This window comes from Panicum virgatum, chromosome 7N (genome assembly GCF_016808335.1).
Source record: "Panicum virgatum strain AP13 chromosome 7N, P.virgatum_v5, whole genome shotgun sequence".
Taxonomy (NCBI): Eukaryota; Viridiplantae; Streptophyta; class Magnoliopsida; order Poales; family Poaceae; genus Panicum; species Panicum virgatum.
In genome coordinates, this window is record NC_053151.1 from 44350425 (window position 1) to 44378243 (window position 27819).

Here is a 27819-nt window from a genome sequence, read left to right on the forward strand (position 1 = left end):
AGGCCAGACAGACATGGTACCATAGTTGTGTAAGCTCTTTTATTGATGTTACGATATTCGATGTTCATTTCGGTTCATCATTTTCACTAATACTGTTTTTGTAGACTCTCGAGTTGTTTGCGAAGCCCATTTTGCAAGACATAAAGGAATCCTATTGATGGTATATAAGTGCAGTTAGAATCATGTAATGTTAGGAGCTGTGTCAGAACTTTTTTTGAACGGAACTTTGGCTGTGCTACCAAGGGAGTGCCTATCTTATCTGAAATTTTTGATGTGGGGTGTCTTGGTGCTCTGCACACATGATCTCTGATGCACGCACACGCGGTGATGTTGCTTGAAATAATAATGCACAGTGATGTCTTGTCTGAAAATTTAAACAAGTATAATCTATTGCATAATGATACCTAAAATGATTGCATTGGGCCAACCCGTGATGCCCATTGAGCCATTAAGGCCATAGACAAAATGTTGGTTTGGGTCGGCCCATGGCCTTAGAAGTTAGCCTCGAGGCCATGGGGGCCAAGTCCAAGGCCAGGTCCGGGCCAGCCCATTCTCATCCTAAGTTATTGCAACAAATCAAGGAGGAGGAAGAGAGATTTTTTCCCCTACATTACAAACTGTTTCGGTAGTTGTTCTCCATTCATTTGCAATTGCGAGTAGGTTTACATGCAGAAAATGAGGTAGGCAAATAGCAGGAGGGAGAGGCTCGAGGATGATTGCTACTTATGATTGTAAATCATGATTTTCAGTAGAATTGTTGATTTGATAGCACACTATATGTTATATGTTAAAAGAATGCAAGGCGACCTAAGGCGACCTTATAGAGTATTCTCCACAAGGCAATAAGAAGATATTTTTCGTGGAGTACTCTAGAATTAGTAATAAATAAATTAGAAAATCTTGTAATATTTAGGAATTCTCTAGAAGGGGGGACACATGTCACCACCCTATGATCCGCCTTAGACCCCCCTTCTTGTCATGTCATCTATCTAAGCATGGTATATGAGAAGGGTGAGTGCTAGAATAGCTACAAAGAGAGAGTGTATTGCGTACTCTTGTGTAATACTATTGTATTGTAATAAAGTAAGTATTTTGTAAGTGTTAGTCTCCTAATTTTTAAGTACTTAGTGTATAAGTTGTAATCTATTAATGGGCTGGTTCTGCCACCCGGGATCAGAAAGACTCTGCCTCCCGGAGCCAGCTTCATCTGTTGGTAGACTCTGCCACCCGGAAGCGAGAAAGCGGTTCTGCCGTTAAAAGGACCTTATACACTAAGTTGCTAGAAATTGAAAAAGCTAACCGACTGAGTGAGTTGGTGTGTCTTAGGGGTAGGTCCTCAGCTTAGTGGGTATTAGGGTCACCTCGATTTCCAACAATGATATCAGAGCTTGACGGTCTTGGACAATCTAGAGGACGTCTGGAGAAGGCTTCAGTGAGCACAAGGGCGAGATAATGGTAAATATGTATTTTAGAATGTAAATATTTAATAGTTGAAAGAGGGGCGAGATAGATAATTATAATCATTAGCTATGAACTTTAATGTTAATTATATTAGTCCGTGCGGGAGCACGAGTTGATAGGCTAGTACGATGAATCAGAATATAAGCTAGCCCGGCCCGAGTCGGAAAAACTTCAAAGTTTTTACCAAAATACACACTTGCAACCCGGATCGGATTCCGCAATGCGAATAAAGAAATGGTATGAAAGAAATCAATCCAAAGGAACAGATCGAGAATGGAAAACTCACGTGAGATTACGGAGAATGTTGTGCTAGAGAAGGAGGTTCAACGCGGGGTGGGTGGACGCTGGACGGCTGCCGACAGCGCTGTGCTGCTGCGTGTCGAGTCCACGCTCATCCCTTCCGGTGCCTCGTTGAGGATAGGCGGTGTTCGTACGTGCCGCGACGATGTCGTAGCTCCTCCTAGTCGCTGGCGACTGTGCAGGCAGACGCCGGGCGGCGGCTAAGCTTGTGTTGTGTGCGTGATTGGTCAGAGGGAGGATAGGCGGTGTTCGTACGTGCCGCGACGATGTCGTAGCTCCTCCTAGTCGCTGGCGACTGTGCAGGCAGACGCCGGGCGGCGGCTAAGCTTGTGTTGTGTGCGTGATTGGTCAGAGGAAGTACCCTAGAAGGCAAGCGCCTAGTACCATAGAATGCTACCGGCTGCTTAGTGAATTGGGCTGTATTCAGAAATTACTCAGATACATGTGCGGCCCATGGATCGGATTATTTAGTTTTTTTTCTGAACGTATCGAACACGTCTGTCATCCTGCGTGCTGTATTACTTTGTATGTGGATCAAACTCAGGTAACAAAATATGAATCATTGTTTCACTTAAAAAGTGACATGCATTCTTAATTATGAACCGCCGTTCAAAATGAATTAAGGATGAGAAAGTGTGTATTTACAACACAGACAAAGAACATGAATTGACTGGTAACAACTTGTCTTCAACAGTAGGAGAAAGTGGAATTTCTCACTTCTAGAGTTATTCCATGTTTCCTTTTCCTTGCCCAGTCGCTGGATTCTGAGCTGAAGGTAGTGCTTGAAGGTCCAAACAAATGACAGGTTTGTTCTAGGAAGAAGTAGAGAGAGAGGGAGAAAATAATATTGTGTCTAGACATGAGCAATCTATACACATCATTGCTGGGGAAGTAATTTGCTAGTTCGTATTCAGAGCAACTGATTTGCAGATGGGGCACCAGTTCTTCTGCCTGAGCCAGCGCTGTATGCAGGACATGTGGTAGTAGTGTTTGCACGCGATCTTGCCCAGCTCCTCACCGGCTAAATACTCCTCCTGACAAAAAAAAATGCAACAGAAATGTTTAGCATGATGCAGAAGATCTGCAAATAGTACCCCCCCCCCCCACGCACACACACACCCACATCCCTTCAGAATAATTAATAATATGATGCGATTATACAATAGAACTTGCCTGGCAAACGCTGCACTTTCTGTCACAATCTTCATGAGAACCTGAAGCTGTGAGCATGTAAATGCTCCTATTCAGGCACTTTGCCAACACATCGTCTGAAAGGCCAGTGTTTACAGTACCAATTCGCTCCCCCAAGGCAAGCAATTCCTGCAATGCAATGTGTCCCAAATGCTTTAACGTCTGAAGAAACAAAACATGGCAAACAAAAGATGCTGCCGACTGAAGTGAGGGAGGAGAAGAGGAAGTAATTCAAGGAAATCAGCTAACAACATCGTCAGAGTAGGGATTCGAGATTCAGACATACTTCGTAAGACATGCCGTCGATATCCATCCTCATTCCTCTATGGCGATCATTGAATATGAAGTAGTTCTCGAGCTGCAAGAGACAATTTACTTATACGATTTGCGTTCTCTATATAATTTCTCCAAGATATCAGCATGAATAATGATCATTGTAGCTTTACCTCTTCAGTTACTCCCGTATCAAAGCGCCAGTATCCATTTGAATCCTCCACGCTGTCCTCCAGAGATGACACTCCTCCCTGAAGGCCACTTCTGTATCTTGCCATGAATCCAGAAAGAAACCCTTCAGAAGGCACATGGTCTCTTGCTACCTGCTCAACTAGCAGCAAGTCATCGTCACTCCTCTCTGAATTCCTCCTAGCATCTCCAGAGCCATTTCTGTGCCCACTGTCAGTTCCTGCATTTGCACTGTCATCTGCTTTTCTTATCCTTGAAGCTGCCCGATGCGATGGCCTTGAGATGGAGCGGCTACTACTCGGGGAACTAGCATTGAGTCCGTTCGGTGACGGTGGGCTGCTCTCCCTATTCAGTGATCGCTTCCTTGATGCATTGACCCTATCCTTGAGCCGAGCCAATAGATCACGCCCAGGAGTGTCTCTTGACCTGTTCCCGGTCTCACTGCAGGAGCCTCCTGCATCCCTGCTGATGCTGTCTGAAGCACTGCTTTCCTGTTGCTGTGGAGGCTTTCTGCTCGGCTTCCTCAAAATTTGTGATCTCCCAGGGGTAGCCGGTGCTGATTCATTGGGCGCCGCTGTCCTGTGCACCTCCTTGCCTTTGGCTTTGTCAACTGAATGCCGACCGCTACAACCATGGCGCGAGCAGCAATTCTTAGCCTTGGGACGCGAACCGTCTTCTCTGAAGAGAAGAATTGACCCTCCCTTGGTGAAGAGGAGGCCGCCGACTGTTCGTCTTCCCATGTGTTCATCCATGTCAGGCAATCACCTGAAATCGGAAATGGTTGGAAGAAGTCAGATACTGAGGCGTGATCAAAGTGATGAAGTGAATCGTCAAGTGGTCAGCTCATCAACTGTGGTGACAGGTAATGTGTTGGATTCGGAACATACGCCATTCCCAACTCAGTGGTCCTATTAGGCCTTCAAAACTATTGTCTTTTTTTAATAAAGGAATATTTTAAATTTCTATATTAAGGTATGGAGGGGAAGTAATCACCATTCACCACGGGCCATGTGATGGCAGGATGACCATTCTAATCATTCAATCAGGTGATCCTTCATATAATTTTACCTATTATTAAGTTAATTAGTCTAGTTATGCATGTGTTCCTGCTCATAGTACAACCAAAAGCCTCTTTTCCTGTCGACCAAACGAAGTTGCTGCAGCAACCTTTTTGCCTTCCGGCCTGAAATTATTTCCTATCCTGAAAGGTCAATTTGCCCCTGCCTATCTAGCACGGCAGGCCAAGTACTGTATCAAAACCGAAAGCTGTACTGATTCTGCTTTACGCGGACCTGACTCTAGACAGTTGACGGATACGGATTCCATGGCATAAGAAAAATATTAGCAACGTCGTCTTGTAACAGAAAAATAAACTACGGGAAAGAAAGTTGCTGGTTTCAGACAGTCTGAAGCAACCGGAACATGCAGGGGAAACGCAAACCTTTCCGCCTTTCAGAGGAAAGCATTGACTTTCCCCCCAAATAGAGAGCAGGGGCGGTTTGATGCTGAATAAAAAGAATTGGATTGCAAAGACCAAAAATTCAGAACTATCATGGACCATCGAGCCTTCGAAATCCCGATAAAATCAAGCCAGCGATCGATGGCGATGATAAACAGTTTGTCTTCCTAAACTTGCAGCGGTATAACTCCTATCCTACAGGTAGCAGCCCTACAGAAGACCCGACGAGAAAGGGCAAAAGAACCATGCAACCACCTTCCTCTGCCACCCTGAATTCCTTCTCAGGAATACTCCTTACCTCTGCCACCCTGAATTCAAAGAGGTGACAGTACATAGCGGCACACGAACAACGAAAGAACACCAATCCGAACGCGAAAAGACACAGAGAAACAGCGCGTGAACCAATCACAGCATCTGAACCGAAGAGACGGAGGAAGGAGGAGAAGGAGAAGGAGAAGAGCGGCCATGACCAACCTTGCTTTGCAAGCCTCCCCTTCCACCCGAGCGATACTCCTCCAATGGAACAGGCCTGGACAGCGACTGGATCGACTCGGAGGATCGAGGGGAGGAATAGAGAGAAGGGGGGATAAGAAGAAGAGGTCAGAACACAAGTGATGGAGTTGTTATATATGCATGGCCAAGAAACCACAGAGGGAGGGAGGGGCGGAAGCTTGAACAGAAAAAGGAACGGCGAGGGAGACGAGGCCGGCGTGGCGTTCAGCAGGGGGCGGCGGCGGGGCAGGTGGGTTCGGAGCCGTCGGATGGGGCGCGAGGGTAGGATCGGACGGGGGCGAGGGAGAGACGGCCGGCGCGGGGCCCGCTCAAACGGAGGCTCCGAACCGCCCCCACCACCGAATTTCCTGCCCCGAGTGAGTGGATCCGCGGGGGCTGACAGGTGGGCCGTTGCGCCATAATACGGCCTGCGCTTTTTTTTTGGAGACATCTTTTGTCTGCTTTTCGTGAAGCAGTGCCAGTGTTTTCTGGTCTTTTTGGTGCACAAAAATATTTTACACTATGTCCTTTTCGCTATTTAAATCGACTTTCTGCCCCGGTTAGATATTGTAGCAAGGAAACTGAGCACTTGGCGCATAAAAATCAATGTTTCAAGGATTTTTGTAGTAGGGATAGCAGTACCTATAGAGCTATTGGAAATTAAAAAAGAAAAGAAAAGAAGCAGCAGCTGTAACTAGTGCGGGAAAAGGTGTTTTTGGGGTGCACTTTCCAGGAAAAAAAATCTCACACAAACTATGTTGTACGAAGTGACATAAAAACTCGCAACGTGATAGATATGTGTATGTTCAAATTCGGTAGGCAATGCGTGGTGTAAAGTGAAAAAAAATCGTTGAGCTAGTACAAGCTTTTCCCCCCTAAGTTTGTGATCAGGGTGATTGGTTATTTTTAGGACGACCGGCAGACCAGCCGAGCTGTTGGGGCGTACCAGCTTGGATGAGGCTGTAAAGCGCGCAAAGTGTATGATGCATAAAATGGGTACTTTAGATTGCCAAATTGTACGCCGGAACCTTGCTTTTTCACTCATTTCCCTCTCGTGTGGTATACTGGGTTCATGTAATCACGTACTTTAGCATTTGCGCACAGGAAATCCTATCATTGTAGCCGTGTTTATGATTGGATCACGACCGAGCTTAATTTTCTTTTGGATGTGCACACTGGTAGGACTTGACTCCAAAGCTCCTAAGAACTTATCCGTAAGCGTTATTTTTGTAGCTGAGATCCCGTCGTTTCGGCGAGACGGCCGTCAATTCCCTAGAATTTTTCAGAAAGAGGATGGGGGGGAAAGTAGGCTTGTTTTTTGTCCTGTATATATAGTTCGTGGCTTGCGACTTGCTCTGACTGATACGGCACAAATTCTCCCGGAAATCATTTTCATAGAGCAAGCTGTCTTGTTGTGTAGACGATTCCATCAGGTACAAAAAAAGAATACTCTCTCTCTCTCCAAATTCTTTTATGACGGTCTAAATAAAGAGAAATAAATCATAGTAAATCACAATAAATATTTTCGTCATATACCCCTATTTCAATGCATAAATCATAGTAATAAGGTAATAATACAGTAAGTACACTTTTTAAGGGCAATATAGTAGTACATATTTGCGAAGAACAAATCGTGCATGATATCAAAGATCTGGTCAACACACACATATTTCAGCAGATGCAGTGCGCAGTTACAAGCACGACGGCATAAAAACGATCCTCCACTTTTATCTTTTGTTCGGTGCAAGTTACTTAGGCCGTGTTCAGTTACAAAATTCCAAATTCCAAATTTTTTTTCCGGCACCTGTATGGAGACTTAAATCTAGACGAAATAAAAAACGCATTGCGACTGCTATCTGTAAATGGCGAGACAAATCTAATGAACCTAATTGGGTTGTAATTAGATGCTAAATTGCTACAGTATTGCTACAGTAAATAACCTCTAATGCCAGATTAATTAGGCTCATTAGATTCGTCTCGCGATTTACAGACGAGTTCTGTAATTATTTTTGTAATTAGTCTATGTTTAGTACTTCAAATATAGAAAGATGTCTTTTCAAAAATTTTACATACTGCAACCAAACACGGCCTTAAAGGCAAAATGGTGTGTTTATGTGTGCTTGAAGCTGGAGTTGGTCTGACTGAACCGTGCCACTAGCAGCAGCAGTAGCAGTAGCCTTGCGATGATGACGGACGGAGCCGGCCGGCAGGCCAAAAGGAACCGGCAGTTGACGTACGGGAGTTGCTGGCCGCTGCCCTAATTTAACGTACTCACTCATGCTTGCTTTTGAACCCTCTTGCTGATTATTTGCCTTTCCAGCATCAGGTTGACACGCCAGAAGCACACAAATGGCACGAGAATCCGGGCTAAGGTGCTACCAAACATGTGTGACATGCAGAGGTCAAAATGAACACAAAAATATGCTATAAGCCGAGAAGATTGGAATTGCTATCAGTTACCAGCAGACTCTTTTTTGTAGATATGGAGGCCGCTGGGTTTAGTTTATAGCTGACGGCCTGTGGCAGTTTAGTCTTGTATCCATCGCAAACAATCCCAGGACCAGCTCTGTCAAAACGACCCTTCTGGTCCTGGCTGAGAGTTCGGCACCGATGGTGATGGGAACCGCCGCGTGCACGGTACACGCACATGATCCAAAGCAGGCAGGCTGCAACGGAAAACTGCCTGTCCTGTTCTTCTCTGCAACTGCCACGGCACGGTTAGCTACAAAACCTCCAATTGGCTTCGACGAGTTCTACGCGTACTTTGCAGTTGCACTTCTACGTCGAGCTTGGCTGTATTTTATTCTCCTCGGAGTTGATTTTGTAAGTTTGGTAAATTTCATTCGCACTCCTTGGCGCATGTGCATCATAGCGGGCATGACTCTGAAGGCGTAGGCCTCACTTTCTTGCAGCCACTTTGCGTCGTCAGCATGATTACAGGGGGAATCAAACGAGCAAGCAAGAGAGCCACACAATCATACAGCTCGTCGCAGCCTCTTTTTTTCTTATTATGCAGAAGACTGCAGACAGAGCCGCACACATCGGGAACCCTTTGTCTTTGCTTTCCTCTGCATCCTCATGGCCGCCTCCGGTCTTCTGACCACCCTCGTGCTTACTATATTCTCCTCGTGCCGTATCAGCATCATGCGTCCGTGATTCTACTAAATCCTTTGCCACCATGAATATACAAACATAGGCCGCCCAGGATTTTTTTTCCTTCTTCTTCTAAATATATTTCCAACTGACAGTTGCTTGTTTTCATTCAGTAACCGTGGCCTACCAAGCTGCGTGCTCATCCCTCTGTAATCGCATTGTGCAGCAATCAGGCGAGCAATTTGTTTTGGAGCAGGTTTGGTTGATGCCCAATTTGTTTTGTGAAACAGGTGCCTTTCAGAGTGTTGAGGTGTGATAATTCAGCACGGCACCGCCGGGCAGGAACCGGCCGATGGCCATCGCTGTGTGATGTGTCCCTGTTTGGATGGATTGGATAGGACGGCCTTTCAGTTGCCTCGGATGGTCTTCTCACTAGTCGCTTCCTTTCGGAGAAAGCGAAAGCGTCAGAATGCGATGCGATTTGGCCTTGTTTAGGGTTTGAACAGAGAAGATACCAAGGTGTTCTTCCTATATTTTCTTCTCACGTCCGTTGATGTTATAGAAGGAGGATACATTTATATGAATCTAGGTTTCAGTTTTAGCATAACCGAAAGTTGCCTGCCTGAATTAAACATTTTCTACACCAACGATTTCACTTTCACCAAACCTGCAAGTTGACACCGTGACGCCGTGTACAGAATACTTAAGCTGATAGATTGCAGCAACCAAATGTTATAGCCCAAACTCATACGACACCTATACGCTTCGTGTCCCTGTCATGGTGTCACCTTCACCTTGAGAAATGTCACGAAGTTGCCGGAATTCAGAGTGAAGGATCATAGAGAACTGATAATTACTCTGAAAGACTGAAATCTATCCTGTGTTGAAAACTAGCGGTATGAATGCTTCAGTTTTTCTCTCTGACAGATCTGGAAAACTGCAGTATAGAAAAATAAAAAATCTGTAAGCCTATCTACAATTCTGCACAATCAGCAGTAGTATGAAGGCTTCAGTCCATCTCTCTGACAATCCTGCACGGTACCCGTCGAAAATACAATTCTGCCAACTTATCTGCACGAACTTCAAATTCAGAGATGAAGATGTTCTTCTTGTCAAGGATTTGGGCTCCAAGAACAAGAAGAACAGATGTTAGTGCCGCACTGACCTCTAACATGACCCTGAATGTCACTGTATGGTTCAGACTTCAGACCAAAATCCCACCCTGAACTACAAGAGCTAGTGGAGTAGTGGACGCACACGCTAGGGGTCGCCTGATGGCAAGGGAACCCGCTGCCACATGCTAGCTAGTGCGTGCGTGTTGCTTCTCCGGGGCTGCTCAGTTCTGTTAAATGTCAACTTCTTACGTGAAAGAAACCCAGCAAGTTGCACCTGTCTGCTCCACTTACAGACAAACAAAGACAGAGCCCTAACATAGTTTTGTTGCTAACCGGTTGGGCTCCTTGACTCTTCCATTGGCCATTTCCACATAAAAATCAGCAAAGCGACCAACTCATATACTCTACTATATGCTAACAGCTTCTCACATAAAATTATTCAAAAAATTGCTTAAAGAGTTCATGAACCATACAAATGGCAACGGGAAGATACACAAGTCGATTGAAAAATAAACCCCTCTTGCTCCATCAATTTCTCCGAGTCTTGCGAAAAATTCAGCACAAGTGCTATTTAGTATGTACAGACATTCAGACCAGCTTATAGCACACACTTACACCTTGACGCTGCTAGAATCTTCGCGCTCTTTCGCCGGACAGACGGGCAGGGGGACGCATGCCTGATTACCTTGGCACCACACGTTCAGTGACAGACTAATAGCTATCAATTATCATCACGGACTAACCAGGTGTTCTTGACTGCTTATTAACCATGACGCGCAGCTTTCCACTCCATGTCCTGGTGTCCACGCCCCGTCGGCGTCGGGGGACCTCTATTGCGCGGCCGCGATCATGGACGTCGACCGGTGGCTGGGCCACGGCGGCGGCGGCGGCGTCCACGCCGGGCGCTTGCGCTGGTGGTGCTTGGGGCCGTGCGAGGCCACCTCCAGCTCCGAGGTCAGGATCTCGAACATCACCTGCACGTCCCTGTAGCCACAGGTCTGCACATCCTCGTGAAGCTTCAGTATGCTGCCGCCGCTGCCTGCAAGAGGAGGTTCAGGGATAAGGATTTTGTCACTGTCATGAGTCGTCCCAAAGGGACATGATTCGAGGATCAAAGAGAATTGTGATAGGGAGGCGTCTTTTGTGTCCACTTTGTTTAGTGGAGGAAGGAAAAAGGCGTGGAATGCTGGCCGCCTTTTGACCTTCCGATTTTGGGTGGAGACTGGAGAGGAATGAAATGTGATATTTGTGACACTGTTGGTGCTAAAATAGTGAATTATTCGTTTTGATTGCAGCGCTACTTTCTCTAGTCTGAATTGTAGCAGTATCAGTAGTATAACGTTTTGCTTTTGCCAAGAATCTATAAATTGTAGCGAAGACCGGAATTCATTCCACTATCTAAAGAAAAATGAATCTCTCTTGTCTCCCTCCAATTTGTTGAACACAACTTTTTTTCTTTTGTTTTTTTTTTCTGAAAGGATATGTTGAACACAACTTTTTTTATGGAATATGTTGAACACAACTAGTGTCATGGGCCTTGCTTGCATGCAAAAGGCCCATGGGACCATTATGAGACGGCAGGCCCATTCACACGGATAGGCCTTAGCTGGCAATCCATTCGGACTGTTGTCGTGGGAATGAAGGCCCACATCCGAGCTTACTATATACCCAATGAAAAAACAACGGCTCAAAGAAGAACGTCGTCCATGCATGCGAGCTCTAGTAGAAAGTTGAAAAGCAACAAAACTACTCAATCATCAAGAAGGAAAAACAAAGAGTAAAGTACACAAGCGGTCCCTAAACTTGTTCTGGTGTGTCATCTACTCCCTCCGTCCCTAAATAACTGTCGCTTTCGCTTCCCAAAAAATAATTTTGATTATTTTTATATAAAAATGTTAATATTTCTGACACATAATTAATATCATTAGATAGATCTTTTAATCTAGTTTTTTAATAAATTTATTTGGAGATACAAATGTTGCATGTTTTTTTACAAATCGAGTCAAACTTGTGGCACGCAAACCAACGGCGACACTTAAAAAGGGACAGAGGGAGTAGGTTCCTAAACTCTTAAAATGCATTTTCATATCGCTAAATTTGGTTCAACGTGTCACATAGGTCCCTAATCTCTCAAAAATATATTTTTAGGTCCATAAACTTGCTCCATGGTGTCACGTAGGTTCCTAAACTTCCAAGATGCTATTTTAATTTAATATAAATGTTGTTTTTCTATTTTAAGTTAATGAAAACTCTTTTACTACTTTAAATCTAAAAAAATTGCTATTTTGATTTTTATTGAGAATGAGAACAAATTATTTTAATAAATTTATATAAAGCGCATGCAAAATATAAATAGTTACTAGCAAATATTCAGGATTAGCATTGATATCTCCTTGTTAAACAAGAAAACTATAATATCCAACGATATCAAGTGATCTAGATTAATCATGATGTATGATTAATAAGCTGCTAATTTGGAATTAAAATAGTTATAAGATTTCTAAATGAATCGGCTAAAAAAATAGTTTAATAAACAGCTATTTTTAGTATAATTAATTAGTGGTAATTTTTAGGGATTTGAAAACTCACTTTGAGAGTTTAGGGACCGAAATGACACTTTTAGATAAGTTTGGGAACATCTTGAGAGTTTAGGGACCCAAATGACACCTCCGAACAAGTTTAGTGATTTGAAAATGTATTTTGCGAGTTTAGAGACCTAAATGACACCTTGACGTAAGTTCGAGGACTACCCATGTATTTTACTCAAAAACAAATGTGGAAAAGAGAAGATGATGAGGTAGCATCGCTCCCAGCAGGAAGCACAAGACGGACGGTTAAGAGCGAGCAGCAGCATCTCTCTCCACACGCGCATATACGAGATTCTACCGAGACAGCATACTTCACGTCTTCACCAAGTTCATCCTTATCTAGTAGTACCGTCCACTCCACTTTCCCCGAACCGAGAACATTTCCTCCCGAGTTCTCACCACCAAGCTCTCGCCTCGTCCGACATGGCTTTATTCGGTTTCGATCAGGATCCCGGGCAAGTAGAGTCTTTTTCTTTTTTCTTTTTTGAAGGTAAGCAAGTCGAGTGCTTTACCGAAAACGAGCACCATCCCCAAGTCGAGTCACTGTCCCCCCGGCCCGTAGTGAGTGGCACGGCTTTCCGCCGCCCGGCATCCACGACGACCCCGCCAACGGGCGGCCGGGGACAAAATGGAAAGCGGCGTCCACGGCGGCGGAAAGGCCGCCGCCCCGTCACCCCCGCCTGTCGATCACGTACGTACTCCGGCCATCAGTAGGCAGTAGCCACGCTGCTGCGTCCCACCTCCAACGGGAAAGAAAAGGGGCCTCTCCACGAAGACGGCATGATTCGAAGCGAAGCGATGCTACCTGCTGCTTAGCTTAACTGTCTTGGACAGGGACCCGGCATGATTTCTGTACGCTCACGGAGGCCAGCCAGCTACTCTCCTTACTAGACGAACGATGAGATGTGCTACTGGTTGTCTAGTACTACTGATGGATCAGATGATCGGTGTCCTACCCCTACTGCTCTTGTTGCAGCGGCTGGGGTTGTAGACAAGTTGGTAGCGAGTGGTTAAAAAAAGTTGATGGGCCGGGCGTACGCGCCGACGGCACTATCTCCCACTGATTGCACTGCAACCCCCACCCCCCGCCGTCGCTGTCCGGCGCCGCGCGTCGCCGTAGAGGGGACGACCTCGCCGCCGCACGGAGAGAATCTCTCGGCTGCGGCTCGATCGGGGCCGGTCAGGGGCATGCAGCGGCTGCCTCTGCCTCGGGCCGGCGCCGCGGCAACCGCAAAGCCCGGGTTCACACCGCGACTTCACCAGCCGAATCATTGGAGGGAGGGCACGGCACGTCGGCACTACACACTTGAAGGAAGGGACAACGAGATCAGAATTCAGAACAGGCGCTGCAACGAAACGGAACAAGCAGGAGCATCCCCACTTGGCCTGCGGCCGTCGCTGTTCTCGACTGAGAATTCAGGTTCAGATTTGCGTGCCGGCTGAGCTGGAAGGCGACGCGCGCTGCGGATCCGGGATAGAGACATTGGATGATGGGGGCTCGTTACTCATTGCTACTCCTAATCAGCATTGGTAGTTTGGCGGAGGAAGATCTGGAGCTGGCACTGATGGCCACCAGTGGCACGGGAGCACAGTACTGGCTGGTTGGGGAGCCTACCGGCCGACGTGGTCGTGGCCGCGCCCATCCGCGTCGTGACACGTGGCAGCGCGAAAGCAGTGGGTGCAGGGCTGCCGGTACGGAGTACTAGGTACTGCCACCAACAGTGGCAAGATCTCACTGTTTGGTGCTGCTAATTCCTTTGCAGGTTCGTTGCACAGTCTCTGTCGACACTGAGGCCAGTTCAAGCGCAATTTTTTTTGCGTTGGAATTTTACTAATTTGAAGTACTAAATGAAATCTATTTATAAAATTTTTTACACAGATAGGTTGTAAATCGCGAGACGAATCTAATGATGCTAATTAATCCATGATTAATCAATAATTAGCGGATGGTTACTGTGGCGTCACTGTTGCAAATCATGGATTAAGTAGGCTCATTAGATTCATCTCGCGATTTACAGCTTATCTATGCAAAAAAATTTGTAAATAGACTTCATTTAGTACTCCATGCATGTGTCGAAATATTCGATGTGACGGTTTTTTTTGCGTTTACCGAGTTTATGGGGTGGAACTAAACAGGGCCTGAGCTAGTATTGCACATTTGCACTGTGCTGCGCCCACAAGGAGGTTGACTTCTCTGACAACATTAAGTTTGGTGTGGTAGTACTCTACCTCTGCCTATGCCACTTTGGAAATCCAGAGATTTTTTTGTGCATCACTGCATCAGACACCAACCAACCAATGCTACTAAACACACTCTCTCACACAAACGCACACATTCAAAGGTTAATCTTGAACCAACGCGTTAGGGGGACTAGAACTTTGGAGAGTGTGTGTTAGTGGGAGCTGTGGAGGCGATAAAGGGAAAGATTATTTCTAGATGGAACTTAAAAGGTCTGACTGACTCAGCATGGCTCTAGTCTCTGCTCTCTAGTGGAGAAGAATCACATTCCACCATGGATAAGTGCTCGCCGGGTGGGGAGGCGAATAGTCAACCAAGTGAAGGTTACGGATCAAAGTTGCTCAAGAATTTACAGGCTCTATAAGTTTCTAGCACTGAATATTGATGGTTTCTACTTTCTAGAGGCAGCACGGTTTTGAGAGTGACTGATTCTTTGTCACTAACGCCAAGAATGCCAAGAAATTTTGAGGGCCAAGTAAATTTTAAAGTTTCTTTACAAAAGTCTTTTTTGGTTAAAAAAAGCTTCTGGAATCTTCAAAGAGAAATAGGGAAATTAAACAGGTTTAAGAAGAGATACGATTAGCATGCATGTCCCTAGCATTCGTGGACGCTGTTGCTGTTCAACGGAATCAAACTTCACCGACACTCGTGCTACTTATCCCGTTGCAGGTTTCAGTTTAGCGACCTGAACGAAACATCCACAAACTGAAACTTCAGTGTGATCGAGAACGCAGCCCATGGTGAATAGAAACTAACGTTACGCGAGGACGCAGATCGTTTCCAGGAAACGAAGGAACTAATTTGTGAATAGAACCAGCCCATGGTGATCGATCGACCACACACAACGCCCAAGAACATGACGGCGACGACTTGGCCGAGCTCAAAGAATTGTCCGTCCCCGCAAGAAAGCCAGAACTCCATCGGCGACAAGCCTATCCAGGCGCCTACTCGATCGCAGCCGTTCGTGTTCGTGCCATGGTGAAGGTTGAAAACAAGGGCGTCGGGACGCCGTGACGGTGCCGCGCGTACCTGTGTTGCGCGCGCGGATGCGGACGCGGGTGGAGACGGCGGCCCACGCGCGGCGCGCCGGGGAGACCACCTTCTTCCGCCACCACGCCATGACAGCGCGCACGGGCGCCGGGATCCTCGCGGCGGCCAGCCTCGACGCTCGCTCCCCTCCGCTCCGCCTCGCTCGCGCGCCCCGGCCTCCGCTTCTGATGATCCCCCGAGGTCCTCGTCGGCTCTCCTCCGGTGCTGGTGACCTGGTGCGGCTGCAACTACTCGTTGCTGCTGCCGCTGCTGTTTATGGAGAGAGAGAGAGAGAGCAGCGTGTGCTGGTTCGTTACGGCAGTTTTATTGGCCCGGCCGCCGCCGACGGCTGCTGCTGCCTGCCTCCGCGGTTTGGGTGTGCGTGCAGCGTGCGGCCGTGCGCGGTGCGCGTCCTTTGCTTTTTATCCGCGTGCCTTTTGCGAGATCGGCCGCGGACCCGCGGTGCCAGTACCCTGGCCTGCCGCCCGCCGCGGCCGCTGGCGAGCTACTCCAATCCCCACCGGTCACGGCCAAGCCGCGCGCCGCCCGGTCCTCGTGGCGCCACGCGAGCGGAACACTTGTGGGCTCCGGGGCGCGCGCGCGCGACGGCCAACGCCTCCCGGCTCGGACCGGGCCACCGGGAATTTGACCCGAGCGCGACCCGCACCGCCCCCTGGACCCTGTGCGCGCGCGCGTGCGTGCGGGTGGTTAGTCTGGAACCGCCCGGCGACCGCGACGGCGCGACCCAACCTTCGGCGGCACGCTGGTGTCACGGTCCACCTCTCCCCTTCCGTCGTCAGGGTTTAGTTAGGTATCCTGCTAAAGTTTGACACGGAGGCTGTTTCCAATAGGAACGTGTGTGTGTGTGTGTAGCTGTGCGGGGCTATGGGTGCGCTGATCATGTTCTGGGTGATGGCGAAACTGCTAGCTCTATTTGTTACAAACGGATGATAAATAAACGATGAAGAAAAATATATCAATCACAGAGGACACGAGATTTAACGTGGAAAACACTCCCAAGATGAAAGAGAAAAACCACAGGCGCCAACCAGTAAATCTTCACTATATCGAGTGCAATTACAAATGCCGGAAATTTTCAATAATTTTCTTATCCTGATCGGCGTCTTACAAGAGATATGCATAAAAGTGAAACTCTAACGAGCCATACGATACATAGACGAAAGGAGAGGCGAAGGACACGTGGTGCAAGCCTTCAGCGACGTTTGCTCCTTCCGAAGTCGACCTTTATACGTGTATAAATGAATTTGGATCACAACTCAACACTATTTTGTGGCTATGGCTTTCAGGGTTGCTATAATCACAGATCCTAGTGTGGAATGATGAAGAAGAAAGATTTTTCACAATTTTCTACCACACTTATTCCTCTGGAGAAATCTGCTTCTTGCATGCAGGCCACCAGAATTCCTAGATTCGACGCCGTCATGGGCTCAAGATACCTACTACTACTACCTCTGCCTACGAGAATTTTCTCGCGCTGATCCTGCACCAGGCCAGACGATTGCACAGTCGCATGGAGCAGCCTTGGCGCTACGTGCCAGTGCCACTTGACAGAGGAACAGAATTCTGTTTCCTCCGTTTCAGCGAAGATTTCCTCGACCCGATCGTGAAGGCGTTGCCCTCCGTAACAAGAAACGATGGACTGGTCATCGGTGCAAGCTTTGGGCAAAAAGAAAAACCACTATGAGCACTGTTCCGCCCACTCAGGGAAGGGACGAGGGTGCGCAAGAAACAAACAACCCGTCGGCAACGGACAGGCGAAAGCGGCAATCGGATCAGGGGCTACAGCTTCAAGATTATGTAGGATTTCGATCGGATCCTCACAAGTATACGAACGCCCGCCCGCCAATGGCGACGGCGTCGAGCCGCGAGTCGTTCGCCCGCGGGCGGCGCCGCCCGCCTGCTGCTCGATGCTCGTGCGCCATCACTGCACGCGGCCATCCCAAAATAGGCAGCCCGTAATAGGCATGCGCGCGCGCGCGCGAGGTTCACTCCACGCCTCTCCTTTTTCTCGCGCGTTCCTACACCACCCCTGTGATTATAATTGGGAGTGGCCAGAGACGAGACCGAGGAGCTAGGAGGCTAGGCTAGGCCGCAGCGCGCCGATGGATCTCAAGGAAGGAAGGCAGGCGAGCGGCGGCAGGGCGGGCGGCCCGCCGTCGCGCCTGGCGTGCAACATGGGCCCCCCGCGCCGCGTGTCCTTCGCCGTCGACGGCCCGCCGCAGCCGCAGACGGCCACCTGCTGCACGGCGCTGCAGCGGGGCTTCGCGCCCGACAGCCGCGTGCAGCCGCGGTACGCGCCCGTGCGGACGCCCGCCTCGGCGGCCCTGCTGCAGGTGGGCGAGGACGACGACCGCCAGCCGCAGTCCGCCAAGGACGGCGGCGGCGGCGGCGGCGGCGAGGAGATGGTCGCGGTGGCGGCGGCGGCGGTCCGCAAGTGGAAGTACGCGGTGGAGGACGCGGACGTGGCGCAGCTCGCCGAGACCCCGCGGCTCCGGCGCAGCGGCGGCGTGCGCCGGGACTGGAGCTTCGAGAACCTCCACGCGGGCAAAAACGCCGCCGCCTAGCTTCCCACGACCGTCGCCGCCTCTGCATAGGTAGCCACAGCCTGCAGCAGCCCAACGCAAGCACTTCCCGGGCGATCTGATGAATACAAAATTTAGTCATCAATATTTCAACGCAAATTACTAATCCCATCCGTTCTAACCAATCAAGCTTTTCCCCTAGACGTCCGCACACGCTGCAGTGAAAACATCCATCCCAACATGTCACGCAAATTACTAGATTTGAAACCTGCTGACCTGTCTGACCATGATTGGCTGTCGTAAAATTTGTACATATATTCCATAAAAAAAATTGTACATATTTAAGTACTTGTAATGTTTTTGTCCAGTGGAGTGTATATATTTATTCCCGTAAAAAGGAAGGACAGTGTACCCTGGAGAATTGAGCAACACGGAGAGGAACTTCATTTTTCTGTTGAATTCAAACTCTGCATTTTGGCAGGAAACGTTCCTGAGATGATACCACCTATATCCAGGACATATAGCGTCAATTTCTTTTCTTCAAGCGTGCCTCAACACCAAAGCAGAGCACAGGAGGATCGAGTTAATCAAAATGCTACCCGCAAAAAAAAAGAGTTAATCAAAAGGCAAAAGGACATTCAACAACGGGAAAATAAAAAACACGAGGATCGAGTTAATCAAAAGGCTACCCGCAAAAAAAAAAAGAGTTAATCAAAAGGCAAAAGGACATTCAACAACGGGAAAATTAAAAACAAGCGCCGTTGCCGGGGATCGAACCCGGGTCACCCGCGTGACAGGCGGGAATACTCACCACTATACTACAACGACTTTGCTGGTTAAGCTCATTGATAGTACTTTAAAGAATCGTTGTCTGTCCACCGCTCCGTCCTGCAAGCTCGGCGGCGGCCGCCGGCATCTGTACATGGTGCTCGACAACTGGGAGAAGGGGTACAGCATCTATAGGGTAGAGGGTGCCGGAGGACAACTTCCACTCCGCCCCCAGCCTCGACGCGCGCCCCCGCCGAGTCCCCGCTCGTCCGCATCAAGGCCCAAGCACCACATCGGCGAGTGGCTGCCGCCGTTCCTGGGCGAGCCTGCTACGACCGCGAGCTCGACCGACGCCCTGGTCGGGGTCTGCCACTACGGGGAAGGGCCCGGGCGCCTGTGCTGCTGCGGTGGAGATGACCTCCTTAGGAGCTCCATGTATGATCTCTCGCTAGGATTTGACCTCTTTCGTTGGTCACCCAGAGCGGTCTCTACTAGTACCATCTGAAATTATCTCCACAAACGCACGTCACTACTTCAGATCATGTATGAAAACAGTTGCCTGATGCTGATGTTGTGCAAGGCTTCAAATTCTTGCGATGAAATAACTAGAAGACACCTTGAACTGTTTTGAAATAGCAAACCAAGCAATAACAATGCAACTTTTATTTGTCTTAACGTTGATATGGTGAAAGAGGTCGATGAACAAAAGAACTGCATGCGATTGAACTCTCATTTATATGAAGCAAATGGTAAGTTAAATTAATCATCTCATATACTTTCTCGTCTATGCATGCGTCGGTTCGTCTATTTGCTGCCTGCACACATGATCCAACGAGCGCCACAATTAGGGGTGGTAATGGGCCATGGCCCTAATGACCTCTTCACAGCCCAATAAAGCCCTTAAAATTTTTAGTTCAAAAATACATATGTTTAGAGCCCGGCCCTTTTAGGGCCCGATCCTTAGATTTTCTAGTTCAAAATGTTGGGCCCTTTACCACCCCTAGCCACAATCGAGCTCTGGAATTCAAAACCTTTGTGAGCTCTGAATGAATCTTAGATCCTACAGACGGAGAGAACAAGTAGCGCATGCAAAAAAAAAAAGAAGAAGAAGAAGAAAAACTCTAACTAGGGAATACAAGAACTCAAAACAAAAACTGGTGTCCTTGGTCCTCACAAACGGTTGCTGTGTCTTGACCTCAGGCAGGCTAAAAGAGCTGAACACCAGACTTCAGTTTGTTCTGCTTCCACTTGGGAAGCTTGTAGAATGCCGCCCTTGTCATGCCGAACTTCTCTCTGAACTCGGCCGAAGATAAGTAGGACTGCATTCAGATGAAACAGTAAGTGAATGTCATCACAGATTAAACAGTAAGTGAATGTCATCATCTGATCTGACGAATGCGAAATGGAAGATGATTTACTCACCTCTCGCTTGGTCACGTCGATGTCGGGGATAGGATCTTCAGCTTTGGTCGTCAGACGTTCATATGGGTAGATAGTACGCCCTTCATCATCTTCTATCTCATTTTCGCCCACATCACCGTCATCTGTGGCACATTCCTCCCGTATAGCCTTCTCTGCTTCAGGGCCTTCATTTTGCAAAAAAAATTCAGGGACAAGAAGGGTAAAGTACTGAACAATTGATCTTCCATGATCTGGCAGAATTGGAAACCAAAGAGTAGTATTCTCTGTACCTTTTACTGACTTTGGTATTGTACTTCTCATGGGAACTTCAAAAGAACTGGTCAGAGAACTGATAGCTGACTTTTTGGGTGACACCTTTGATTCTCCAGATTTTGGGAACAGCTTTTTGATAGCAGGAGGAGGGGTGGAAAGATTCCGGGTATTACTTGGGTTCTCAAAGGCTGAAGTTAACATACTGAAGGCTGGAGACCTTCCTCGAACACGGGGACGGTCCGGGCTGGTGGACATGCTTCTCGAGCGCTGGGATTTATCTTGTCCCGAGCTTCTTCCTGTAAATGCAGGTGTTCGTCGTTTTGGTTTCTGAAAACATGGAGATGGTTAGAGTAAAGTTGTTTTAGATAGGGCTTCCACTTTTTTCAAAAGAAAAAAGAAAAAAGATAGGGCTTCCACTCAGATGCTGTTTTCAGTCACACCGTAGTCCTTTTACCAAATCATATATTAGGGCTCATTCATACAGATGACAGTTCTAATTAAAATGCTGAAAACTTGAATCAGAATACTGGACTCATTCATATGCCCTCAGAAGAAGTCAATCGTCTCATGCACATAAGCACAACGAAATATAGATATTGTTCCCAAAAAAAACGAAATATGGATATTGGTAAAACAATAGTACCAAAAAAAATGGAGAAATAAAGAGTATATCTCTATGAATAAAATTTTGGGACCCTCCGACCTTTAGGTCTTTATCTCCCAGCTATACTAATACAAAGATTCATGTACCTCTTGCCAATTGTTTCATTGAAACAAAAACTATGAATAAGAAGATCTTTTGCAACCAAATGTTGGATGTGAATCTGATCTAAAATTCACAACAAATAGGTGGGAAATGATTTCAACCAAAATATTGGAAGATGATTTGACAGACTTACATTCAGTGATGGAGGTGCTCTACCCTTGAGGACGGCAAGCTTCCTCTGGTATGAACTACCATGCATCTGCAACAAAAATTCAAAAGTGTTAAGATGCATTTAATTTCCAAAAATAAATTATCAGGTATAATTAGGTGTCAATACCATGGAATATATATGACGATAATTCACAATAAGCAGGTGCAGCACACATAAACTACTTACCAAAGATTTTGCCGAGTCCCAGTTGAAGAACCTAGTAAAAAATTGTGGCTCACTGCCTTCGGACACAGTGAATATTGTAGTCTCCCGTGAAAGTTTTTCCATAAGGTAATCAAGAGCAAGAAATTTCTGGCAGTTACAGTGAGGAAGTAAGAAACCCATTTTTTTTAAAAAAAACACGATTCCTAATTGAACGATGAATGATGAATTTTCTTTTTACCTCTCCAATATCCATAGCTTGTGATTTTACTTTGGCATCTACCTCCTGGCCAACCCAAACAAATATGCCCGAGTGACAATCAAGAACGAAAACATCCTCTGTCATCAGATCATCCTGAGCAAAGTGGTGTATTTCTTTGACCTGACCAAGTGTATTTGAAAATAAAAGTTTGTATTAGACATTACATGAACACATGCAGCCATAAAACTTGACATCTTTGTTTTGCTTACCTTTATATTGCCTTCATCACCCCCAACATCAAAAGAAGAAGTGTCAGCGGCTGTTGAATAATGAGCTCCACCTAGTAGATCCTTAGAATACAATATATAGTATTACCTTTGGATAGGATGCATGAGAAAAGATGAGGGTCACTTTCATGCTCTCTTCCTACTTTTTGGTTCGTATACTTGGATTTACCACCCAGTAGTTCCCAGAATTGGTCGGTTTCTCTCCCCTCCTTTTGTGACCTGGAAGGCAGATCTGGCTGTACAATCAAAGAGAGAATCACAAAGAAAGAGTCAAGACAAAGGATAATCCAGAGCATATCCAAATAACGAAATAACACCATGGAAGTTGCTGTGATAACGAGCGTGGTTAAGATAATCATGAAGGAACAGGCATTCAAAACTTTGTTAAATCTGAGTTCAGAGGAACACCAATACATCGTTTCCATGCCGCCCTATCTCAATCACACCCATACATTAAAGAAACACTCAATGCACCTAGAACATACATCTAGAAACCACTACACATTTGTAAGGAGCAACTAAACCAACAGCCCAATAGAAGTGTCCCCATTGATGTGCTTTTTCTAGTTTTTAAATACTAAATTGCAAACAAAAAATATAGAATCACCGATACACTAACAATATGCTGGCCTAATAAGAGAACCACATATGTCATTGCAATAAAAAGAGAAAAATAGAGTTACAACATGTTCTTCGGTTTGCAGGGGAGTCAATCAAGGTTTTCCATATTGGTACCAAATTACTACTACACCAAGCATCAGTAAAGTTGCATAAGTAAGATTCATATTTGCTCCAATAAGGTAGAATATTCACACCTTAATTACATCTAGCTGCCTCTCAACCAAGTCATGATCCAGTGAGGTCGTAAGGCTGCCAGTCCATGTGAATACAGTGTTTCCATTGTGTAGAATGTAACAATAGGATGAGTTTAAGGATGAAGCCGTCTAACAAAAAGGTGAAAGAGATGAAGTATCTCAATACTAAGATTTTCACATGTATATTTTACAAACAAAAGTATATAACCCTGGACATACTGCATCGACTTGAAGTGCTTGCATGTTTTCTGATCCTGAGCCCTGAATCCGGAACAGTGCAATCCCACCACCAGAGTAAGTGTCATCCACATTACCGTTTTCATCAATGAAGTTCTTGTATCCAGAGCTAAGGCCACCCTACATTGAAGAATCAGATAGAGAAAAAGGATGGAACATTCAACTTGAAGTCTATTAGAATGTCAGATCAGGTCAAGGATTTTGACTAATAAGTTGAAGCAAACCTTGAACACTTGAAGACTCTGAAATATGACAAAGAACTGAATTGGTTCTCTCCCTTCATAAATGCGAGCCTGTGCATAAGAAAAATTTATTAGAGACTGACATTCTAGTTTAATATACAATAACCAACTGATTACCTGGACAGCCTGGAATTTTGCAGCCTGAACCATCTTGCTAGCCAGAGACATTGCTGACACCCTCTCCACCTAAAAGCAATTAAAATCGCTCAGATGGAGTAACATGCACTGAATTGAAAATAGGCAGATACAGCACTTTGAGAATTATCAAAATCTCTCTTCACTTTTACAAATTTATGTGCATTCAAATTCCACAGATCACACGTAACGATGATTTTGGGCTCTCATGTTATTACCTCAACACTCTTCTTCCCAAACCAAGTGCCAATAAAACATTCCTCCTTATCATCTCCAGAATATGTGTATTGGAAAATGTAGCAATCTCCAGTGTAAAATTTTGATTGATCAGGGGTTGATAGAAGAACCTTGTCATTTGCATTTACACGCCAGACCTGAAGCCAATATATAGGACATAAAACCACCACAAGAGTTACCCCCAAAAGTAAATGGATGAAGGATGTGACAAAATTTTGTTAACAAACATTGGTTGGAAGGCAAACATCAAAGGAGACAAATATTTGTACACATGTATACAAGAACAACATAGTTTCCCGTTATTTTGCAGGAGTGCAGTTGAGTGGATAGAACTGAGTGTTAGAAGAGATCTAGAAACAGTAGCAAAGCCTTTTGTTCAAAGCAAGTTGGGGTAAGCTAGAGATGAAACCCAACAAGAGCCAAAAATAAGGAAGATACCTAGCACCTAGTAAAAAGATCTATAAGTGTTAGCAAAAATAATACCTGTAAATGGCCTGTGCAATCAATATAAGGCTCTGGTTCTTCTTCTTTTACAGGTGCAGCTTTCATCAAACCTTTAACATCTAATCCTTGACTTTTGAGGAGAGCTGCAGGAAGAAATGATGGATAAATGTGTGGCATTTGGCTTGTATATATAGCACGCACTGGAGACAATATGTAGACAATAACCTGCAACTTTGCCTCTTCCATCCTCAGATGATAATTTCAAATCAGGCGTGGGTGGCCACTCAACAAACTTTGACTTGAACATGACTGTTTCAAATCCCTCAATCACTTTGATAACATGTGATTTTGTTCGGCTACCATCAATGAGTAGTTTCTGTACAGAAGCAAAAAGAACTGAGTGCACAGAGAAACATAATATCAAACATGAATATTTTTTAAACAACCATCAAGAATTTTTTAGTGCAAACAAGTAACCTCAGCAGCTTCACTCGCACCCTTTCTTTCTTGCAAAGAAGTATTTCTGCCCATCCAAACATACACTTCAGCACCACAGTCGAGCAAGTAGAATTTGTTTGACTCAAGTAACTCGCGCATCAAAGAGTCAAAATTAATTTGCTCCGGCTTTCCCTGGTTAACACTGGGAAGTCAAACAAGTTATCCACTCAGTTTCTCAATATCAAGAGAATATTAATCTAAACTAGGCATAATTTAAATAGAAAACTATTATTCTTGTTGACAACTAATATGTTGATATTTTGTGGACATGGGAATAATGGTAGTGTGTTACCGTAGCAATTTGACAACAATTTCACTCTCTTCCCTACTATCCTCTGAAGGTGACTTCTTTGGAAGAGGAGCGAAGCCACCAAACAAAGCCCAAAATTCACCAGCTTCAGCATCAGCCATCAATTTCCCATCCTCTATGAGAAAAAAATCTAATTTATCATATCACCGCATTTGTGATTCTAAATATTCTAGGTACATTAATGCATTTGCTTACCAACCGCTGCAACTTCGCACTTCCCCTCATGGAAAGTATCTTTGATATACTGCACAACTTCAAGAGCTTTTGCTCTCTCTTGAATGCAAGAGTTGGAACCATTGAACTGGTAAATTTTGGACTTGGTATCCAAAATAAATATGTCCTCATGGTTAAGGGATGAACGAGCAAAAGGAACCTAGTCGTAGAATAGAAGGCATAATTAGGAAACGAGCAAACCTCAATTGGGGGAAAAACTGTTATTTGGATTAGATAGCTTGCCTCTTTAACATGGACTACATGCTTTCCTTTGCACACATATAAGCGGGTAAAATGCTCCTGCTCATTGATTTCTACATGGTTGAACCCAGAAGCTACACCTCCTGGCTGTGGCATGATGCAAGGCCTAAAATATGAGAGAAGCTTTTCAGTTTCATTGCCTTGTAATTCCCGATACTGGACAGCACGTCCTCCAAGCGCGGCATCAAGCTCCACAGTTAAAATCGCAGCAGTTCCAGCCTCATCCTACCAAGAAAAACAAGGGGTATTTTGGAGAGCTATTAGTTAACAAACAGACCTGTATAATAGCCCTCAAGAGAAAAATGAAGTAATTCAGTGTCAAGTGGTTTGCGAATCTACCTGACTAGTGTCTTTACCGAGCCAATAATGGATGTCATGGCGAAAGGAACCATTCTTTAGTGCTGTTGTCTGCATGGAAAAATAAGAAAAGAATAAACATAAAAGCAACACTAAGATCAACCATAAACAGATTGCACTGTCATAATGAGGGATTCATAGCCATGAAACATATTATGCACCGAAGTGATAAATGGTTGCATTATATGATATGAGAATGAGAATGAGAAATAGAAAAAATAAAACAAAGGAAGTATTTTTATCACAGTTTTCTTAGAGCATCAAAGCTTTTGTTTCACACTCGATCAAATCGTTTGCCTTTCAATAAATGATGCACCAGTAATCTTCCAAAAGAAAAGGACATGCATAATAAGGCATTAGTACATCCATACCTTCAAGATGATATATGAATCACCCATGTAAAATTTTCCATAAGCAGATGTTGGAACAGGAACTGGCTTAAAATTCTCAATACGCCATACCTCGAGGCCACTAAAACTAAATTAAGGAGTGGCATGCTTGCATAATGAACTCTAATGAACAACAATAGAGAAACAGTGGAGTGTTCATTTGGGTAAATGACTAAAATTAATAGAATCAGTGTTTCCTCAATCTTGACTCCAACTTCATCATTATTTCTATTCAGTTTTATTATCAAAATGGTTTTAATTAGTTTAGTCATCATCTATACAATAGATCTACACTTTTAATTTGTTATAGAGCTGAACACTCACTTCATGTCTGAGAAAGTTATATTGTGTTAAACAATGTAAGTTTGTAACTATCATGGCAAATACTGAAGTTGAGACATCCGAATAATTATTATGTGTAGCGTATACCATTTTACGATTTCAGGGTCATGCCAAACATTAGCAGCATATCAAGTAAAATCAGACATAGTTGACCAAATCACTACACGGGAGAAATGAAAAAAAAAAACAGTATAAGTGCAATTTAATAGCTGAACTCAAAAACAGTTTATGGAACTCTCTATATTTCTCAGACTAGCCTGCAGCATTTTTATTGTAATAATGAATTAGCCCGATCGTTACATCTTGTTATACACACTTGTTTAGTCTAATATAGAATTATGCTATGGTCTGAAAATGTATTTCAATGAGTTGAAATTGTCAGGCATGATGAAATCATATGATTCAGGGAAGCCAGCGAAAAAGGATACTCCTTCTGCCCAGCCCCACGGAAGGCCGGGTCCAAATCCTTCATAGACACTGACATGCTGGATGTTGCTGAAGAGCCCTCGCCTGATTTGTATCAAAAGAATGCCAGCATTACGCAATAAAAAAATGATCGATTGTAACAACATAGCCCGAAGGAAACCGCGTGTATAATCAATTCGCAATTACTGTAGAGAGTGGCATTGGAAGGGGATAAAAAAGACGAAGGATTCCGATCAGTCTCTCACCTCAGGCACGACCACCGGAGTGCTGTTGCTGTTCTTGTCGATCGAATTGGGGAATTCTTGTGGGGAGAACGACCCGGGGAGGGTTGGGAGGAGAGGGGCGAAGTAGATGGCCATCCGCGAAAGACGGATTCAGGAGAAAGAAAAAGATAAAACGCGAGCGATGAGCGCATGTGTCTCTTCACAAAATCAAGCGCACCATTTTGACAGAGAGGACCCGGAAATGGCATGCTCCATGGGCCACGGCGCACCATTTTCACTTGGATGCGGCAAACCGTTGTACGGTAGTGAATCAGCTCGGAGCCTTGAATGTCCGTACGCATGTAATGGGTAGGGAGAGAAAAAGAAAAGGACGATACATCCAGCATATGTGAGAATAAAGAGAACAGATATGCATGCACACAATTTCAAACAAAAAACTCGTAGTTTCAAAATCGAGAGTCCAAATCAAAATCCGGTGACACAGTTGCGCTCATTTTAATAAGAGCTTCAAAGCGAGATCTTACACCACTATATTTCAATGGTATATTTTTCGTATGAGAAAATCTATTTTATTATATTCTAATTTGTTTATGAATTTTGCAAGAGTTGCTTGGCGCTTTACAAGATGTTGCTTGACTTGTATGAGTTTAATTAAGTGGATATTGATGTTGATATAGATTTGATGGTGTGTTTAGATAATGATGGTA

At 45.3% G+C, this 27819-nt stretch overlaps 4 protein-coding genes and 1 non-coding gene across 6 annotated transcripts; 1 reads left to right on the forward strand and 4 right to left on the reverse strand.

Moving 5' to 3' along the window:
* Window positions 1-2326: 2326 nt before the first annotated feature.
* LOC120682288 (probable E3 ubiquitin-protein ligase HIP1) lies at window positions 2327-5528 on the reverse strand. Its single transcript, XM_039964109.1, has 5 exons — window positions 5348-5528; window positions 3399-4179; window positions 3239-3310; window positions 2935-3081; window positions 2327-2795 (listed from the first exon to the last, which is right to left on the reverse strand). The coding sequence occupies exons 2-5, from the start codon at window positions 4164-4166 to the stop codon at window positions 2661-2663; spliced, it is 1122 nt and encodes a 373-aa protein (XP_039820043.1). The 5' UTR covers window positions 4167-4179; window positions 5348-5528; the 3' UTR covers window positions 2327-2660.
* Window positions 5529-9983: 4455 nt separating this feature from the next.
* Window positions 9984-15815, reverse strand: LOC120682509. Its single transcript, XM_039964462.1, has 2 exons — window positions 15430-15815; window positions 9984-10612 (listed from the first exon to the last, which is right to left on the reverse strand). Exons 1-2 carry the CDS (start codon window positions 15518-15520, stop codon window positions 10404-10406), a joined length of 300 nt encoding a protein of 99 aa, XP_039820396.1. The 5' UTR covers window positions 15521-15815; the 3' UTR covers window positions 9984-10403.
* Window positions 15816-17292: 1477 nt separating this feature from the next.
* LOC120683367 lies at window positions 17293-18402 on the forward strand. Its single transcript, XM_039965444.1, has one exon. It carries the CDS (start codon window positions 17553-17555, stop codon window positions 18012-18014), a length of 462 nt encoding a protein of 153 aa, XP_039821378.1. The 5' UTR covers window positions 17293-17552; the 3' UTR covers window positions 18015-18402.
* A 326-nt stretch (window positions 18403-18728) lies between these two features.
* On the reverse strand, window positions 18729-18800 carry TRNAD-GUC. The gene has a single exon. It is a non-coding gene; the product is annotated as a tRNA-Asp (tRNA).
* A 949-nt stretch (window positions 18801-19749) lies between these two features.
* LOC120683981 (villin-4-like) lies at window positions 19750-27366 on the reverse strand. 2 transcript variants are annotated; one of them, XM_039966067.1, is made up of 23 exons: window positions 27134-27364; window positions 26891-26972; window positions 26103-26202; window positions 25714-25782; window positions 25357-25599; window positions 25096-25273; window positions 24883-25015; window positions 24570-24732; window positions 24318-24468; window positions 24132-24235; window positions 23630-23785; window positions 23394-23462; window positions 23259-23327; window positions 23017-23154; window positions 22798-22926; window positions 22071-22218; window positions 21965-21975; window positions 21735-21875; window positions 21518-21643; window positions 21314-21379; window positions 20432-20741; window positions 20163-20326; window positions 19750-20059 (listed from the first exon to the last, which is right to left on the reverse strand). In XM_039966067.1, the coding sequence occupies exons 2-23, from the start codon at window positions 26944-26946 to the stop codon at window positions 19946-19948; spliced, it is 2838 nt and encodes a 945-aa protein (XP_039822001.1). In that variant the 5' UTR covers window positions 26947-26972; window positions 27134-27364; the 3' UTR covers window positions 19750-19945. The 2 variants fall into 2 exon arrangements, with proteins under 2 accessions (XP_039822001.1, XP_039822000.1); XM_039966066.1 differs by having other exon boundaries at window positions 20163-20741; window positions 27134-27366.
* Between the last annotated feature and the right edge of the window lie 453 nt (window positions 27367-27819).